Genomic DNA, 17,227 nt, shown 5'->3' on the forward strand with positions numbered 1-17,227 from the left:
AGATTTGAATGTATTTTATTTTTCTAGGAGTGTGTGTATTTAGGACATGTGATACTCGGTACCCCGTTCATTCCAAAATATAAGGCATACTTAATATGTGGAAGTCATTTTTTAAACTTTATTAGGAAAAAATATCAACATGCAAAACATCAAAAAAAAAATAAAAAAAAAATACATTTTGGTTTAACCAATTTAATTTATGGATATTGATATATTTTACTATAAATTTGATTAAAGTTTGAAAATGTTTAAATTTTTTGAAAAACTAATACTCTCTTCGTTCCTTTATAGTCTGCATTATAAATGGGTTGATCCGACCCGGCCCACCCAGGCACGCTAAGTACACGGGTCGTGTCGGGTTGGCATGCGTGCTACCCTTACTGGCCCAGGCACGGTCCCCTTCTTACACGGGTCGGCACAGGCGACCCGTTTAGCCTGTTGGTCCGCGTAGAATTCAGTGGGACTGCTTTGGACCTATATTCAGCTTATCGTGTATAAAAAAAGCACAACCTGATTATAAAGTGTAGGGCCGGGCCCACAAATGGGCCAGACACGAGGGCTATCAGGCTGACACGCTAAAACCGGCCCATTTGGCTAGGTTTATTTTTATGAACTTGTATCCCACAAACTGTGGTTTTCGATGAAGAAAGTTCGGCCCTACCGCTCAAAAAAAAATACCCCTGCCTAAAACCTTCCCTAAGAAAACTCCTAGCTAAAACCTTTCCTAGAAAAGGGCAAAAAGGTCAACTGCCGCCGGCTACTGCTGCTGTGAACACAGGCTTTTTCCCATCCCCACGGTTGGCGGCTCCCTTGCATCACACCCACGCCGCCTCCGAAAAGCGCCGCAAATCCGTCCCAGCTGCGCGGCGTCCATGGCTGCCGCGGCGGCTTCAGGGGACTCCGGCGAGCAGCTGCTGCTCCACCTCAAGCTCGCCTTCCTCGCCCTGGAGCCCCCCGCCTGCGTCCTCACCCTCGCCAGGTACATCCCACACTAATCCCTTGTAGGTAGCACATCCTACTAGCACTATCAAACCTCCAGCGCCACCTATGCGTTAGTAATCAGAGCCTCGATTGCCGGTTGCCGCTGCTGGTTCAGGGGCTTCCTGCTCCTAATTCGGCCGTTTTGGCCCATGCGCCACTAGTAGTAGTAGAGGTAAGATTACACGGCAAACACATGCAAGAGTGTGGGTTAATGCTCAGGAGAATGCATGTCAGAAAGCCTTTCTGGCATGTTCTTTTGTCGATTTCTTTTTAATCTCTTGTTTTGTTTTTATGATTTTTCGTCTGCAACACTAAGATGTAGTTTTATGGTTTCGGGGTTCTACCGAAATAGCTCTCTAGAACACGGGTTAGATTGAAATAGCTAACAAGGATATCCATGATCAGCACCTGTTAAATTTCACACAAAGATACGAAAATGTGTCGGCCGATTCATCTGGATTTAAATGTACAAATAAGTTCAAACGAGACATATTACTTCATTTTCCTTTTTGAGTTTTTGTTTTAAAAAGTACGGTGATATTTATTTATATTTTCATATTTGGTTTATGCAGAAAGGCTGGTGGAGGTTCTGTCACGCCACATGTTCAAAATTTTATTTTGGAGAATTGTGTTGGCACTAATGTAAAATACCTTTCACTATTTCATACCAGAAAACTTATGCACTAAAATAACCATGACATACATTAAAATTTTATATGAAAAACGTAGAACTAAAATTTAATTCAGTTGAGGCTACACTACAGTGATGCGCTGTAATAGTTTTCTCATAATTGGTCAGTTTTTCTTCCTGTTGCTGGTCTAAAGCGTTGTGTACTCACAGGTAGGGGGGCCAGATTGTACATATGTGAAAACTATTCTTAAAAAGGTTATAGCAGAGGCGGAATTATCATCAGATATTGTGATTGATGAACTCTATGAGGAATTTGGCCGTTGTATGTCGTCAAGGGAAGTATGTGGACCTCATTTTGTAGTGCATCTCAATAATCGAGTATTGACATGATATACTAAAGTAGTCCCCATTTTGCGGTTTGTGCGCAGAATAACTCAGAGCTTAGCCTGGCCAAGATCTACAAGGAGATATCTTTTCTTTCTCCTGCATGTGAGTTATTAATTTGAACATTTCTCTTACAAAGTTGCACAGGTAATTAATTATAACAAATTATTTTTTTATGTAGATGACAATGTATCCTCGAATCCAGTAAGTTTGGTTGCTCGATTATTATGTTCTACTAACATGCTCGAAGGGGATACAGGGTACGATGGCTCTAAATCTTGAAATACATGTATTCATATATTCTGTTAAGCTGCTTCCATATTATATGATTCATTCAGGTCAGTGGGCATTTTTATTCTTTCAGGTGCTGTCTTTGGCCATCAAGTTTATTCTTATCTGAGTTTATTCTTTCATTCCCAGAACTTTTTGCCAAAAAATGCTGCTTTGAGGTAAAATTGTTGTAGCTGTGACTTTAATAAGATTTACGTAAATAATTTAAACTCAAGCGTATTTATGAACATGCTATGCTCTTGCATACTGGCCTTGCATTCTATTTTCTGCCATCAAATAGTATTTTAGATATATTCACTGATATGCATATTATGCAGAGGATTAGCAAGTTGAGGCTGTGAGCTCTTGCCCTTTGTAGAGAACTACTATCAAGGCTCGATTTGCATATTTTTAAGTATGTTTCCTGGCATTCAGTACAAATATTGTTGTACTAAGTGTGTGCTTGTGGACTTGTGGTTGTGCATGCATTGTACTGCCTTTTGCACCCCCAAACAAATCTGAACATGTGTTAGTCGGTTGCATCTCCGGCAAGTCAAGCCTTTTATTGCTTCCATGTTTATATTCAGCTTTTTCTTGAGCAATTAGATAGGCTGCAGTGGGGGCTTTTCGTTGTTAAATTTGGCGTATTTTTATCTGCCTGAAATAGTGACATACTTAGACGTTTGGCCGTCAAAGGTAAAAACTCGAGAATGTGTTATTGACAAATTTAAAATGTGATTGTTTTTCTTATGTTTCCATGATAAGCAGCTAGGTTCTGGTGTTGGTTTGGTTGGTGTATGTCTAAACCATGTTGGTGCTTCCAAGGTATGAGCTTATAATGACAAGTCTCTGTTCAAGTAAACAGTTGTGAAACATGGTCGTCATAAAAATTTCTTGTCTTTCCCGATGAAAAGGGTGAGGTAAATATACTATTATAATTAATCCTTCAAATTTAAATTTCACAACAATTTGATAACCTAAGCTATGAGTGATATATGCCATGAACTATCCATGCAACAAAGTTCATAAACTTCTTCCAAGGTGAAACACTGATAGGAAAAGGAACACATGTAATACAAAATGTGTGTGATTATGCAGGTTATTCTTACTGATGGTGATGCATCTACACTAACAAACATGAAGGCAAACATGGAAATGAATAACTTATACATTGAGGATTCTCAACTAGTAAAAGAAAGCAAGAATAAGGTTTGTTCGATTTCTTAAGTTAATATCAGATTGGTTTCAGTACATTTCTGTTTGTAAATATAATATGATTTTAGCATTCCGGTTGGTGTAGCATATAGATAGCGCTACCTCAGATATATTTGTTAGATAATGTATGCATGATTATATGCATAATGTCTTCTGTTCATCAAGAGGAGTGGCACCATTATCCCGCTTGGTGGTACTTACCCACAAGACCACAGCTTTGGATGAATGCTTTTTTGCCTAAACTTTAATCTTACTATAACCCTCGCATGTAGGTAGAGTGCAAATATCTTTCCTGGGAAGAAGCGTGTGAAAGCGATTTAAGATACTACCAGAGAGACATACTGTGAGTATTGTATATTCTTTTTGTGTTGTATCCTTTGACTATTATTATTTTGTTATTTTGTTAAGCCGTTGGTTTCTGAAACTAATTTCAAATTTAAGCACTACTCTAAGAACGTTATTGCGTCTTTTAGAGAATGAGTAGTCTACTTCCGAAGTGGATAACAGCACATTCTCCTGCTGTTCATGCTTCTGCGTATCATTTACCCTCTGTCTCCTGCAGTCTTGGTGCAGACATTATATACAACCCGTCCTGCGTGCCCCACCTGGTACGAGTGCTTTGTATGCTACTTAGAGGTGATGATGGACGGCGTGAAAGTGTCAATGCGGCAACCAACGGAGAAATTGGTGACGAAGTATCTGGGACCACCGCAACCGGAGGTCCTGTGGCCTATATCGCCACGGTTATTCGGAATGCAGACACTTTTAATTGCTTTGCCAAGGCGGCTGCTGATGCCAAGTTGTCTGTTGTCAACATTACCAGCAGTGCGGCTACGTCCAGTTTTCTTCCTTACATGATCTCATATGATAGATCTAGCGTGCAACTTCTTAAGATTACACTGCTATCTTAAGTTGCTGGTGAGGGAAACTCCTGCCACTCTGTTTTGATGTTGCTACTTAAACTTTCATTGCAGAGACATCAATCTTATCGGAATATGAGTCGTTCGTATCAAGTCTGTCCTAAAGTGTTTCCTCTGTGTTCTTTTGTGCTTTGTGTTGGTGCTTTGCGTCCATATTCTCGATAAATCGCCGCATTTATGTGCATATATACTAGCTATCCAGGAAAAGTAGTTAAGAAGCATCTATTGCTTTATTGATGATCACTCTTGTTTTCTCACATCGAAATTACTATTTGACTTCCATCCCTTTGTTGCTAAGCCACCGTCGCATTCTTGGTCTGGCCTGGCATGGGCTCGCCCTGCAGGAAGTACCGAAACAGTACGAGCGCTTGCCGCGGGCGGTGCAGGGGAACCTCATGGCCGGCACCTCTGACGGACACCAGTGTAAGGCCCTTGTACACCTGGCTCCAACCGCCGACCTGGTCAACAAATCCATCACACAAACACTAGTTAATTATGTGTGTGACATGTAGTAGTAGTTAATAACACGCACTAATGTGATATCTAAATGTTTGCTGGCAAGTTGCATGCAGGAGTGTAATCTCCATTCGGCCATGTGAATCGAATTTTTATCAAGCTAAGAAAATGATAGGAGAAGGTAGATAATATTTTCATGTGCCCTGTTATGTGGTCTATTTGCACGCCAACCAGAGCATCTCAATGATTCTATTGATGTTACTGCTTTGCAAAAGAGTTGAGTGGGATGATGCTGACCTCCTGGTCGTCATACCAAGGGTACCAACTGGTAGTAGTTGGAAGACCCAGAGCGCCGATGGAGTATCTTGTTGCTGTCAAGGGGACTACCGCGTCCGTGTCACCGCTGCGAAATAAACACAACAACATTAATGTCAAAATGCTTACGGAAGGTAACTGAATTGTGCGACACGCAGCGGCTGATAGATCAACAACAACGTCAGCTCCCTTGTCTTTCTAAAGGAAAACACATGTCCCATGGGCATCTTCTTTGCATGACAGCAACCCAACAAGTTGCAAACTTGAGAGCTGAGGACGCGAATTATGTGAGGAAAAGAGATGCCCAGGGTCCAGTTGGATCCTAATTAATTTTGAGCTGACGGGTCAATAGGGGAATGTTATGAATAAATGTGGATAATTCATCTCTAGTTGTTAATTCGGATGGGTGACATCTGAGTGAGTTCACTCAGTCAAAGCAGTGCATTCTCTGCTGTTTCTCTTGTTAACTGGCTGATGATGTCTGATGACTCATCAGTGATGTACATCGGTGTACCTGTTGTCATTTAGTACTGTTTATTTTTTTCCAAAAAAGGGAGGTAGATGTTTTTTTCTTCTGAAAAGGAGGTTTACCACAATATGTGTTATTTTCAAATTTTTGTAGGTAGCTTACCAAGCTGACCGCTTGGTCACAATATGTGTTATTAGCAATACCAAATTTATATGGAAAAAAATACAAACATCCACAACAACAAATCAATACAATTAGAATCATCATAGAACATATATATACTATATTATTGTGAAGTTTGTATTATTTCCCATAGACTTGTTCAAAGCTAATATGCAGAGTAGGTAGGTGTCCTAAAATGGAAGAGCAAAATGTCCTAAAATTCAAGACAAATCTAGTCATATTGATTCAGATGCATTACGTATAACCCGATGCATACGCGAATGGCATGGGATGTCAACTGATAGATTCCTGATGAAATATCCGCAAAATTCGTCAAAAGAAAAGGTTAAAGGTTACCCTAGCGAAACAGCTCATCATGAGAGATTACTGAAGCAAACGTGTATTATTATAATATAATTTAGTTAAGAAATGCTGGAATGCATTGTTAAGCTAAACTAGGAATGGTCTGACCTGAACACCCAAATCCTGAGGCCCGCTGCAATAAGCTCCCTGTAAATGGGAAGCATGGACCTCGGAGCATCATGCCAGTGGGTATTAATGGTGTCGCTGCAGGTCGCCCACGTGTAGTTCATGGCGCCGGTGACGTTGGCGTGGAGAGCCATCTGCACGTCCCGCCGGTTGTAGTACGCCGTCGAGTACCGTTCCGTGCACGGGTCGTAGGACCCGGTCAGCCATGGCTGCAGCATATATATGCACGGCGTTTTGTCACTTCAAAAAGCAGCATGGGGGATAACGACGCACGCACGGAGTCTGGGTCAAGATGCTCACGTAGCGCCCCCTGGGCCGGGGCCGGCTCGCCGCCAACGACGAGGACGACGTGATGTTGCAGACGGGCGTGTAGAGGCTGTACATGTCGATGTTGCCCTGCTCCGCCGTGGCGACGTCCGTGGCGGCGTCGCACGCCGGCGAGGGGTGGATGAAGGAGTCGTGGAGGCAGGCCTCCTTGAGGCGGCGGTAGGTGTCGTCGGAGACGATCCCGTGGTTCCACCAGAACTCGAAGGTGCCCACGTAGTCGTGGTAGTCGTCGATGAGGCCGTTCCCGACCATGAAGCCCTTGAGGTTGATGACGGGGTTTTTGCTCCGGTGGACCAGCTGGGACAGCTCCGGGACGTAGTGCCCGGCGTAGCTCTCGCCGGCGATGTAGAAGTCGCGGTACTTGTAGTGCGGGAACCTCTCGAACCATTTCGCCAGGAAGGCGTACGAGTCGTGCGCCGTTCTGTTGTCGCCGGAGGTGTAGATGTCGGAAGAGGTGTTGGTGTAGGAGAACCCGACGCCGGCCGGCGAGTCCAAGAACAGCACGTTGGCCACTGCAAAGCAATTTAGATATTCTCCACCATTAGAAGCGCAACAGATGAAACAGTGACGTCGATCAAGCAAGCCGCAAGCGACTGGGCACCTACCTTTGTTCCAGCGGTACTCGTTGAGGACGAGGCCGGCGCCGCGGGGCTTGACGCGGAACGCGCCGAGCTCCTCCGACGCGCCGTAGGCGACGGAGGAGCAGCCGGGGCCGCCGTTGAGCCACAGCACGAGCGGCGCCGGCTGGGCGTCCTCCGGCGCCTCTTGCAGCAGATAGAACAGCGACCGTCCGGCGCCCTCGTCCACGGTGATGTAGCCGGAGTACATGTCGAAGTCCACCGCCGGCTGCCCAGGCAGCCGGGCTATGCGGTCCGCGGCATGGCCGCTCGCGGCAGCTGGCCGGTGGAGGCACGTCAGCGCCACCAAGACCACGGCCACCGCAGCCACAGCTGGGGGGAGACGATGGGTCATAGTTCTCATGCTTACTGAAGAAACTGTGTTGCAGTCGGTACAGTTGCTTGTAGAGAAGCGGGAATACGGTGAGAATAAATAGAGGGTTTGATTGATGTCGTTGTATGGTTTGGACCGCACGCTTTCCTGAAGTTATCTTCTTTTTTCTTTTGGTTGATTGATTTCAGTTTATTGAGCTAGCGTGAGTGCGACGGAGAAGGAAATTAAGGGGAGGATTGTGACATTGTCAATTCGGTTTCCAGACGGTCAGAGGAAAGGGACATGGAGGATAAGAAACTGTATGGGTTGCCTGGAAGCAAATCTGGCCAGCTTGTGATTTCGTTTCTAATCATTTGCATGATTGGCGCGTGTAAAAGGACACAGGTTTATATAAGGAAAAGTCTAAAATACTAGTGATTTTCCCTGCACGTTGCTACAGGAGTTTGAAAGATTGATTTTAGATGAATTATGTACTATGAAGGAAAGGATACGAAATCAAAAGCTAGTGTCTTTTAATGTAAAAAATGTTTCATATGCGTTGTGAGCGAGCAAAGACTATCGACGTAACTACGACAGAAACAATAAATTGAGAGGAGGATTGTGACATTGTTATTTCGGTCAGAAGACAGTCAGAGGAAAGGACATGGAAGATAAGAAACTGTATCGATTGCCTGAAAGCATGATTGCTGGATTGTAACATTGTCATTTCGGTCACAAGATGACATGGAAGATAAGAAACTGTATCGATTGCCTGAAAGCAATTATATAAGGCTAATAGTCCGTTTCTAATCTTTCTCTTTTATACTTTCGTTTCTAATCCTTGGCATGATGGCACGTGAAAAATGACATAGATTTACATAACTGCTAGAGATTTCCCCGCGCATTGCTATGTGAATTTAAAGATTAACCTTAGATGAACTACGTATGAAGGAAATTGGTATAAAATCAGAAACTACTATTTTAATGGAAAAATGTTCCATGCTTGCACCTGTGAGTGAACAAAGAATATGCTTGTACGCTTCACCACAGTTGCAACAATTAAATTGAGGCATATCGCAACCTTTAGAAAGTAAATAAACAATCTTCAATGCACTACATATGTCAGTAACAAAAAATAGACATGTCGATGTGGTCAGCATGAGCTGAAAATTAGTGTTCGGCAATGACATGTTAAAATGGTAACGTCATTAATTTGCAGTATTGCACAACACTTTTGGCGGTTGAAACTTTCTAAGTAATTATCCCAAGATTGCTATGCCAATAGACCATGAAATGGATGTCATCAAGAAAAAGTATGCTTGGAAATGAGTGAAACAGCTATCTGGTTGAGAAATATAAAGTATAGCATAAATAACATTCAGAACAGGTAAAATCTATCTTCCATATACACCGAGCTGCCAGCAAAATTCTGTACAATTTACAACGTCGCACATTTTCTATGAGGCCATCATGAATCATGAAGGTATTTGGCACTTAGTCCTACAGGAACTGTATTCCTGAACCAAAAGTCGAACCATACACCGAGGTGCGTCTAATAAGTTACAGCAGCATAGGAGGTCATGCAAACCTCAAAGCAGTGATTGCCAGGAGAGTTACGGCCCGTAAGAGAATGTCATTCATGCTTCTTTGTATCTTCACAGCAACCTCATCCTCCAACTTTGTGTCAACCGGGCCTCTAAATACGCTGGTGATTGTGTCCCGCAGTCCATTTACCGCATGGGATAGCCAGAAGAGCCCAAACCCAACGCCTGTGTGCAGCAGTCGGGTGGCGGCAAAAGGAGTCCTCCCGCCGATAGCAACCTTGCACACGACCGACAGAAGAACAGCCAGGCCAGTTCCAGCAATGCCAATAGAGCACTGAGTCAACAGTTCAGTGATCTCGGGGCCTGCTTTCTTCAGTGAGAGAATTGTCGAGCTGTGTCTGTCCTTGGCCAGAAGGATTGAAAAAAAAGCTTCGCTGGCATGGAAATAATTGTTCTGATACATGTCGCGTTCATTGATGGTTTTTCCTTTCTGTTTCTTCTTCGATGGAGATTTTGCTTTCACGTTTGCCTTGCTGAGTATCATAACAGAATCATATTAACATGTGCACATGATCTTGGATATAGTATAAATAACAGGCGCAATTCGCAATTTGCCATATCACAGTACATAAAAGTTCAACATCAAATGATTTCCATGTGCATATTCAGGCAATTAGGTCTAAATCTGTCAGAGTTGACGTTTAAGTTCACCTCCCAAGTTCCAAGGAATTGTTTCATGCAAATTGTTATCCCAAAATGTTAAGTAAATTGGACAGCTGGGTTACAAAACTAACCGTTGTGGTACTACTGGTTAGCGACCATGCTATTTGGTAGATGACACAAAACATCACCAGTAGATCAAGGTGTATATTTTACAGTGAATATTCAAACAACAATGGCTTTTTCTAATAGTATTGGCTGATTTTCGTACAAGCTTCTTAATACAGAATGCTAGTTCTTTCTTTTGCACTTAGTGGGGTGCATATGGGTCAAGGCCTCCGCATTTAGGTGCAACTATAAACAATGCTTGGTACCAATTTATTAATAAATTTTTTTGTAACACGTCACAATCGGAATTTGGAAGGAACACCAAAACTGTCACACTCTATGCCTAACCTATGGTGCAAGTGATTACAGAAGTAGTAAACATCAAGGAGGTATGTGCTATGGTAACTGGCAGGTCAAAGAACAAACATAGCAGTATCAGAGCTAGGCATGGAAATTACCATAACACCGTGAGAACAACAATATGAAGTAATAGTAATACATAACTAAAGAAAGATGCATTACCTTTTTGGAGCTTCGATTGCGGTGCTTGCTGATTTTGAATTGGATTGACTACTATTTCGGCCCCTTTTCCTGCTTGTGCAACAAAAAAAAATGTATATCATGTAACTGACAGAAATAAAAAATGGAATGCATCCTGACAGAAATGTTATTGGTTCAGGTATAAATTATTAACCATAATTTTTTTGATGGGTTACAGAAATCAGAATCGATGGATTATTACTAACAAATCATTGTCAGGCAGAAAGGAGTGCAGCCTCTAGATCCACGGATAATATAATACTTGAGAGATGGATTTAACTTTCGTGCATTCAGCAGTTCCTACTTCTGTATGGCTATAGTAAACTTCTGTGATAAGTACAGAATAGAGACAGTTTCCTAATTCAAGAAGATAACAGATATGGTATTATGCATCCTACTGACCAGGAACGATTCCAAATGTCCAGTTACCCAAGTGTCAGCATGTGCAGCTGACTATGAATGATTTATCTAAATACATAGATTTGCTAAATCCGGACGTAACTAATGGGACAGCTGCAGCAAGTTCGCACAGAATACATTTGTTAGACCAAGTTATACCAACTCCATATTATGTATTTGCAATACCTTAGCACCATTATGTGCTCTATAACTTTTGCTCAGTAAATGAATACGTGTCGGTAAGGACAAAATAAAATGATAATGAGTCCATTACCTTATCTGAGAGTGGGGACTATGCATAACATAAACCTTACTGAATGAGTGAATAAGATGAAGAAAAGGGTTCACATGGAGCATGATGCTTCCCATTATTACCTGTCAAAGTATGGAACTAAATATGCAGCCTTGCAACCACTTGATTCCCGTTTAGGTACATTGAACTCTAAGAAAACCGAAAGTAAGTCTCTCATCTCCTCTCCACTGCCAGTGAAGATGACCCGGCCATTTTCATCTATGGCAAGGGCACCTTGGGACTGAGCAAATTCCAAAAGTGGATCAGGGATGATGAGTTGATTATCTGATAGATACTGTAGGGGCTCCTCCAATCCAAACTCATAGATAGATAACTTGTCATCAGGTATGATAAGTTGATTTTCTGCTAGATACTGCAGAGGCTCCTCCAATCCAAACTCATAGACAGATAACTTGTCATCAGGGGTATATGGTTGACTACCCATATTACCTGACAGCATCTGATGTCCCGTAAGTTCAGTAAGCAAAGAGGCGTCAAGTTCTTTGACATCAGACCCTGACATTAGAAACTTTAGGATCTTCTCTTGCCTTGCACATTGCTCAGCGATCCCAAGGCTAAGTCGAACCGAGTCAGGGCGGGAATCTGTTCAAAATAAATAAACATGGGCCATCATCAGAGATTGAAACATATGTAAAACTTGACTTTTACAGTGGGTAAACTATGAAATGAACAAGAGGATAAACCACTTAGCCAAAGTACGTACATAATTAAACTTGGCCAGAACTATGTGTATCATAGTGCCACAAGCAGCCAACGTACTTGAAGAAGGCAGTACGAGTACAATAGACAATGGTTCGCTTGCTACACAGACACGTCAGTTGACGTGTAAAAGGAATGTTTTTGTATCACTTTTCTAGACCGCAAGCTAAGGCCCGTGCAGCATGCTTCTTGCTGAACGTAGTGCAAATTCAATCGACAACCTTCTGCGTGCAGCACAGAACAAAGTAGTCGAGGTGTAGAGGGTTTTTTTTGTCACTTTTTTAGACCACAAGCTACCGCTCATGCATCATGCTTCTCGCATCTTTAAGTTAACACTCAGCGACCTTTAATTATTGTTGCATTCAGTAAATCGGAATACTTGCTGTTTACATGAGAAAAGCTTCGCAAGAGAGTGCAGTGCCTAATTGCAAGTGCTAGTGTCACGATTTGACCCTTTAATGAGGCAAACGTTAAGCTCATGAGCACATAGGCTCTGAAGCCAACTGTTGCAGCATCCAATGATCAAACGAGGCAAATATAGCAGCATGCAGCATCATATTCAGGAGACAGGGCCAGCCAGGCCATAACTGGTTTGTCTGAACTGCGAACCTTGCACGTCAATGAGCGCGGTGCTGTCGAAGGTCTGGTAGGCGGCGGCGGCAGCCTGGCCGATCCCGGGGACCATCATCTGCAGGGGCTGCTGCGCCTGGTAGGCGCCCTCGAGGAGGTGCTGCTGCGGGGAGAGCTGCACGGCGGCGCTTCTCCCCGCGTCCTGCTGGGACCTCTTCCCCTGGAACGGCAGGACGCCATGGAGCTCCTGCACAGCCACAGCACCATCGTCAATTCATCATCCCGTCACGCATGGCGGCAAATCGGACGCGAGCGGAAGCCAACGCAGGCGGTCCGTAGAGGGTGGGCGCGTGCGAGGGAGCGTACCTTGGAGGGCGCGAGGAGGACGGGGGAGGCGGAGGCGGAGGCGAGGAGGGACAGGTCGCCCACCATCGCTCGCGAGGAGCGGATAGAGAGAGCTAGGAGAAACTCTCAAGGAGAAGGGAGGTGGTGGGGGGAGGGGAGGGCGGGGGATAAATCGGCGGAGTTACCGATGGAGCGGGCGGCGTGGAGGCGCGGAGGCCCCGGGAAAATGACCGGCGATTTTGCCCGGCGCGGCGTCGGGAGGGGAAATCGAGGGGATTTTCTTGGGGTTGGTCGACCGTGGCTGTGGTTGGGTTAGGGTGGGTGAGGTCTCCTCCCTTCCCCTTGTGGCGGAGGAGGAAGGTTCGCGAAGCGTACGGGAGTGCGGGGCACGGGAGACGGAGACCGCGGGAATGTGTGGGCGCGGGCGCGGGTGGCTTGTGGGCTGTGGCAGCCGCGCTGTCGACCGTCGACTGTCGACGGGGCGGCGATATTTTTGCGGGCGCGGCCGACGGGGCGTCTTGGCGCCTGCCGACCGCCGAGGTGGATGTGCCGAATCTGATCATCACGGATTCTGGCAGAAGTGACATATTTGACATGAGGCAGAAATCAAACCACAAACTGACTTGGTCATAAAAAAATTTCACTCTGCTGATCCTTTGGTGTGGCGTCCGACAGCTGGGCGCCGCACCCTACTGTGCAGCGTCCTTTCTTTAGGCGTCGCACCTCCTGCCACCGTGGCAGTCCTGGTCCAGTTGCGGCCCTACACGCACCTGTGCAGCGCCTAAGGGCTAGGCGCCACACTTTGACGTGCAGCGCCTAGCCCTTAGGCGCTGCACAGTGACTTAAGCGCGGTCGCCCCAGTCCGACCAGGCAGTTCTTCATCTCTCCGCTCTCTGGATAGAGAGCAGCGGCGGCGGCCCCATCTAATCCCCCCACATCCCTCTCAGATCTGAAGATTTGATCTGTGGATTCGATCCCTAATCCATCCTACTAGGTAAACTCTTCCGTTCTCTTTCTTTTGCTCCGTAAATTTGTTGCCATTTTAGAGATTTCTCCAAGATTTGATGGAACCCTTGATTTGTTTGGTTTGCTCGATTTAGGATGTGTATTCATATTGGTAGTACCGTAGTGTTATTTATTAGTTCACAATATATGATTCTTGTTAGTGAAACCCTAGATTGTTTAGTTTTTTTAGATATATATGAGATGCATATTTTTATAGATAACTACGAGATGTTGATTTTTGTAGACATATATGAGAAGTTTTTTTAGATATATATTAGATGTTGAGTTTATTTCAAATATTAGATGTTGAGTTTATTTGAAATATTAGATGTTTAGTTTATTTGAACACATATGACATATTCATTGTGTGAGAAGGAGATGTTGAGATTCTTGTAGTTGAACACATGTTATATGTTTAGTGTATACCGATATTTGAGATGAAGATGAACTCTTATATGTTTATTGTTTGAAATTGTAAGGATGGTTTGGCTTCTGGACGATGTCTACGACGTGCAACACCGGGCCTACATGATGCGCGAGAAGGATAAGGTAATAATGAGTAATCTAAATATTTTGCAAATTTGCCTTTAGTTGAAATTTACTGCCCTAAGATTTGTCATTACTTATTTTTTGCAGAAGTTTGAACCTCTGAAGATTCGGTATCACGGGGTCTCTGGTCCTGCCATGCCTTACGATGAGCGGTACACACCGTACATCAAGCAGGCAGGACTACTCCCGTGGATTCTGTTGGTCAGCCGGTCCACGCCGAATCTGAACGCTCCACTGGTGTCCGCTCTTGTTGATCGGTGGAGGCCGGAGACCCACAGTTTCCATCTTCGGACCGGGGAGATGACCGTGACGCTCGAGGATGTCTCGTTGATCACCGGTCTTGCTATCGACGGGAGGCCTCTTTGTATGAGCACCGATTCTGATGGGTGGCGCGAGCAGATGATTGCTCTTATCGGTATGGCTCCTACCGAGGCTGAGGATGATGTAGAGGAGGGAGAAGAGAAGAAGAAGAGGGAAAGGAAAGCAGCCGGAGCTGCTTTCACGTGGATTCAAAATAACTTTGCGACGTGCCCTCCGGATGCGACTGATGATGTGATCCAGACACATGCTCGTGTGTATATGTGGTACATTGTGTCGAGGACTTTGTTTCCTAACTCCACTGGCAAGAACACTCCATGGATGTGGCTGAAGGCGTTGACCGTCTTCGATAGCAAATGGAGCTGGGGTTCAGCGACTCTTGCCTACTTGTACCGACAGGTAGTTGATCTGTTTTGTGATCAACTCATTTCTTCATTAGCAATGCAAGCTTGCTGTCAAGTTAACATTGTTTTTCTTTCATATGTAGCTGGACGATGCGTGTTGCAGGATCACACCTAGTGCAGGCATTGATGGTAATCCGCTTCTACTTTCTGTATGGAGCTGGGAGCGTCTGCCTGTTGGACGCCCGAAGAGCGTTAGGTTTGATCCTTGGTATGCAGATCAACATGACGAACTACGGCGCCCCACGTGGGCTTACAAGTGGGATATCGTTTCCGAGATGACGAACGATGTCAATCTCATGTACCAAAAGTACATTGCCGAGTTGGACACGATTATGCCTGAGCAGGTAAGGAGGTCATTACTTCAGTCCTTTCTCATGCTTGCTTGAAAATAGTCATCAAATTTGCATTGTTGCCCTGTTTAATAGGTGGAATGGCAGCCATATGGCGCGGGTGAGAGCTTGGGGTACACCACGGAGTTCCGCCTCAACCCGATGTGCTTGCGGGATAAGGATCTCTGGCTTATGTGGTGCCCACTGATATGCAACTGGGCGGTTGAGTTTCATTTGCCGCATCGCGTGTATCGTCAGTTTGGTCTTTTCCAGCCTCACCCGCCGGATTGGGTGGACACGGACAAAGCACTTCATAGGTAAGAGAGCATGTCTGCGTATTGTCTAATCATCGGGACTCCTTTTGATTGTGCTAATGTTTGATTTTATACCACGCAGGTTGGACAGGAGAAGGCAGCGGAAGATAAAGAACTGGGACAAGCATCATTCTGCGTATGTTATCCGCTTCCAGCTTTGTGTGGAGCAAGCTCGTAGCACTGCATGCGCCCTGCTTCGTGAGCACAACCCACTTGCTTTTGATAACTACGTACGATGGTTTATTGGAAATACTCGAGTTGAGATATGCCCGCCGGCATATAATGAGGATATTCTTGAAGAACCCGTAAACTTTGAGGATCTAGCAAAGGGGAAGTACAACAGAGATGTCAAGCAAGGGCAAGGAGTCCCTGTTGTTCCGGTGATTAACTATGTGGTAAAGTGTTCCCCTCTTTACTTTCTCGTTGACCGTATTACACATGTTTGAATGGCTAACACATTCATTCTTTCTCATCCGCAGCCCACCGAGATCAAGAAAGCAGCTGATGAGAGCCAGTCTATTCTGGAGAAGACACCGGTTGGAACTGGTAATGATGATGGTTCACTACGAGCATTCCTCAAGGTACATATCGCATTCACTATGAGAGCCAGTCTATGTTGCGAAGTTTGATATCTTACACACTTGTTCATGTTACAATGTTAGGCCAAGAAGTTAAGGCGGTTATCGAACCTTCTCGGTTGCCGTGATCCTAAATATGATGAACCATCTGCCTCTAGGTCTGGTACACCATCAGACCCCGCATCTCACCATGAGGGGGACGATGTGAGTTCCTCATATGCTTATATGGATGATGAGGGTGGGATCACCCAAGAGGTATGACTAATCCTTTAGATGTGATTCTCACTTGATTACGACACCGGCCTTCACCATATTGTTTCGTTGTGTGATAAGGCCATGAGCTTGATGATGACATGACTTTGGCGGACGCTCAAGCTCGGTCCGCATATGTGTTCAAGCCTAGGCAGCCCAGACGCCGGTACACGCCCAACGACTATGACAACAGAGGCAACCCAAAGGTGGTCGTAGGGACCTCACGGATGGCTAGCTTGGATGATGAGGCGGAGGCGGAGGCGGAGGCGGAGGCGGAGGAGGAAGTGCACGAAGAGGAGCCTCGTGCTCCTAAGAAGAAGAAGATTGCCTGCAGGCGTGGCACCAGGAACACGCGCGGAAGGCATTAGTGCTTGTTCATGTTACTTGTAGCCGTTTAATTAGGTTGATGAACTTGTGAGGTTATGTTATATGTTGGTGAACTCTTACTAGTGTGGTATTTGTGTTTGCGAACTTGAAGTAATGTTGAATTGTCTTAAATGATATGATGTTCAAGTTATTAGTTCTCTTTGCTTAGCATGTGCAGTTTACAGTACTTTTATTATGTGAGTGCTGCCACAGGAGGCCAAAAAGCTCTGCATAGCTAGGACTACTCTCAAACACCATGTCAAGCTCATCCGGGTCCGTCTCAACATTGCCTTTCAAAAGGCCTCTTTATCCACATGATGAACATAAACACATGTTCTCCCCATCCCTACAATAATCAAAAACACACATATATCAAGTAAATATT

General features: G+C 44.7%; 2 protein-coding genes across 3 annotated transcripts; one reads left to right on the plus strand and one right to left on the minus strand.

Annotated features, from left to right (window-relative positions):
• Nucleotides 1-773: 773 nt before the first annotated feature.
• Nucleotides 774-4,497, plus strand: LOC119324417 (putative uncharacterized protein DDB_G0277003). The gene is made up of 10 exons (XM_037598210.1): nucleotides 774-979; nucleotides 1,554-1,623; nucleotides 1,823-1,951; nucleotides 2,041-2,101; nucleotides 2,178-2,256; nucleotides 2,361-2,445; nucleotides 3,035-3,091; nucleotides 3,365-3,475; nucleotides 3,754-3,824; nucleotides 4,044-4,497. Exons 1-10 carry the CDS (start codon nucleotides 873-875, stop codon nucleotides 4,390-4,392), a joined length of 1,119 nt encoding a protein of 372 aa, XP_037454107.1. The 5' UTR covers nucleotides 774-872; the 3' UTR covers nucleotides 4,393-4,497.
• A 112-nt stretch (nucleotides 4,498-4,609) lies between these two features.
• Nucleotides 4,610-12,901, minus strand: LOC119324403 (serine carboxypeptidase 2). Of its 2 annotated transcripts, XM_037598201.1 has the most exons (7): nucleotides 12,749-12,901; nucleotides 12,422-12,629; nucleotides 7,225-7,569; nucleotides 6,593-7,131; nucleotides 6,275-6,501; nucleotides 5,155-5,260; nucleotides 4,610-4,859 (listed from the first exon to the last, which is right to left on the minus strand). In XM_037598201.1, exons 1-7 carry the CDS (start codon nucleotides 12,812-12,814, stop codon nucleotides 4,695-4,697), a joined length of 1,656 nt encoding a protein of 551 aa, XP_037454098.1. In that variant the 5' UTR covers nucleotides 12,815-12,901; the 3' UTR covers nucleotides 4,610-4,694. The 2 variants fall into 2 exon arrangements, with proteins under 2 accessions (XP_037454098.1, XP_037454090.1); XM_037598193.1 differs by lacking the exons at nucleotides 4,610-4,859; nucleotides 5,155-5,260; nucleotides 6,275-6,501; nucleotides 6,593-7,131; nucleotides 7,225-7,569 and adding exons at nucleotides 8,896-9,626; nucleotides 10,384-10,452; nucleotides 11,176-11,695 and having other exon boundaries at nucleotides 12,749-12,900.
• Between the last annotated feature and the right edge of the window lie 4,326 nt (nucleotides 12,902-17,227).

The sequence above is a fragment of the Triticum dicoccoides genome, chromosome 1B (assembly GCF_002162155.2).
Source record: "Triticum dicoccoides isolate Atlit2015 ecotype Zavitan chromosome 1B, WEW_v2.0, whole genome shotgun sequence".
NCBI classification, from domain to species: Eukaryota; Viridiplantae; Streptophyta; class Magnoliopsida; order Poales; family Poaceae; genus Triticum; species Triticum dicoccoides.

What these genes read in the sequence shown, in the direction of transcription:
- LOC119324417 (XM_037598210.1), top strand. Translation starts at nt 873, where the DNA reads ATGGCTGCCGCGGCGGCTTCAGGGGACTCCGGCGAGCAGCTGCTGCTC. An exon ending in AGAATTGTGTTGGCACTAAT is followed by an intron (nt 1,624 to 1,822) that starts GTAAAATACCTT and finishes GTGTACTCACAG; the next exon opens with GTAGGGGGGCCAGATTGTAC. An exon ending in CCAAAAAATGCTGCTTTGAG is followed by an intron (nt 2,446 to 3,034) that starts GTAAAATTGTTG and finishes CATGATAAGCAG; the next exon opens with CTAGGTTCTGGTGTTGGTTT.
- LOC119324403 (XM_037598201.1), bottom strand. Translation starts at nt 12,814, where the DNA reads ATGGTGGGCGACCTGTCCCTCCTCGCCTCCGCCTCCGCCTCCCCCGTC. An exon ending in CGAGTACCGCTGGAACAAAG is followed by an intron (nt 7,132 to 7,224) that starts GTAGGTGCCCAG and finishes ATTGCTTTGCAG; the next exon opens with TGGCCAACGTGCTGTTCTTG. An exon ending in CCCGGCCCAGGGGGCGCTAC is followed by an intron (nt 6,502 to 6,592) that starts GTGAGCATCTTG and finishes TATATGCTGCAG; the next exon opens with CCATGGCTGACCGGGTCCTA.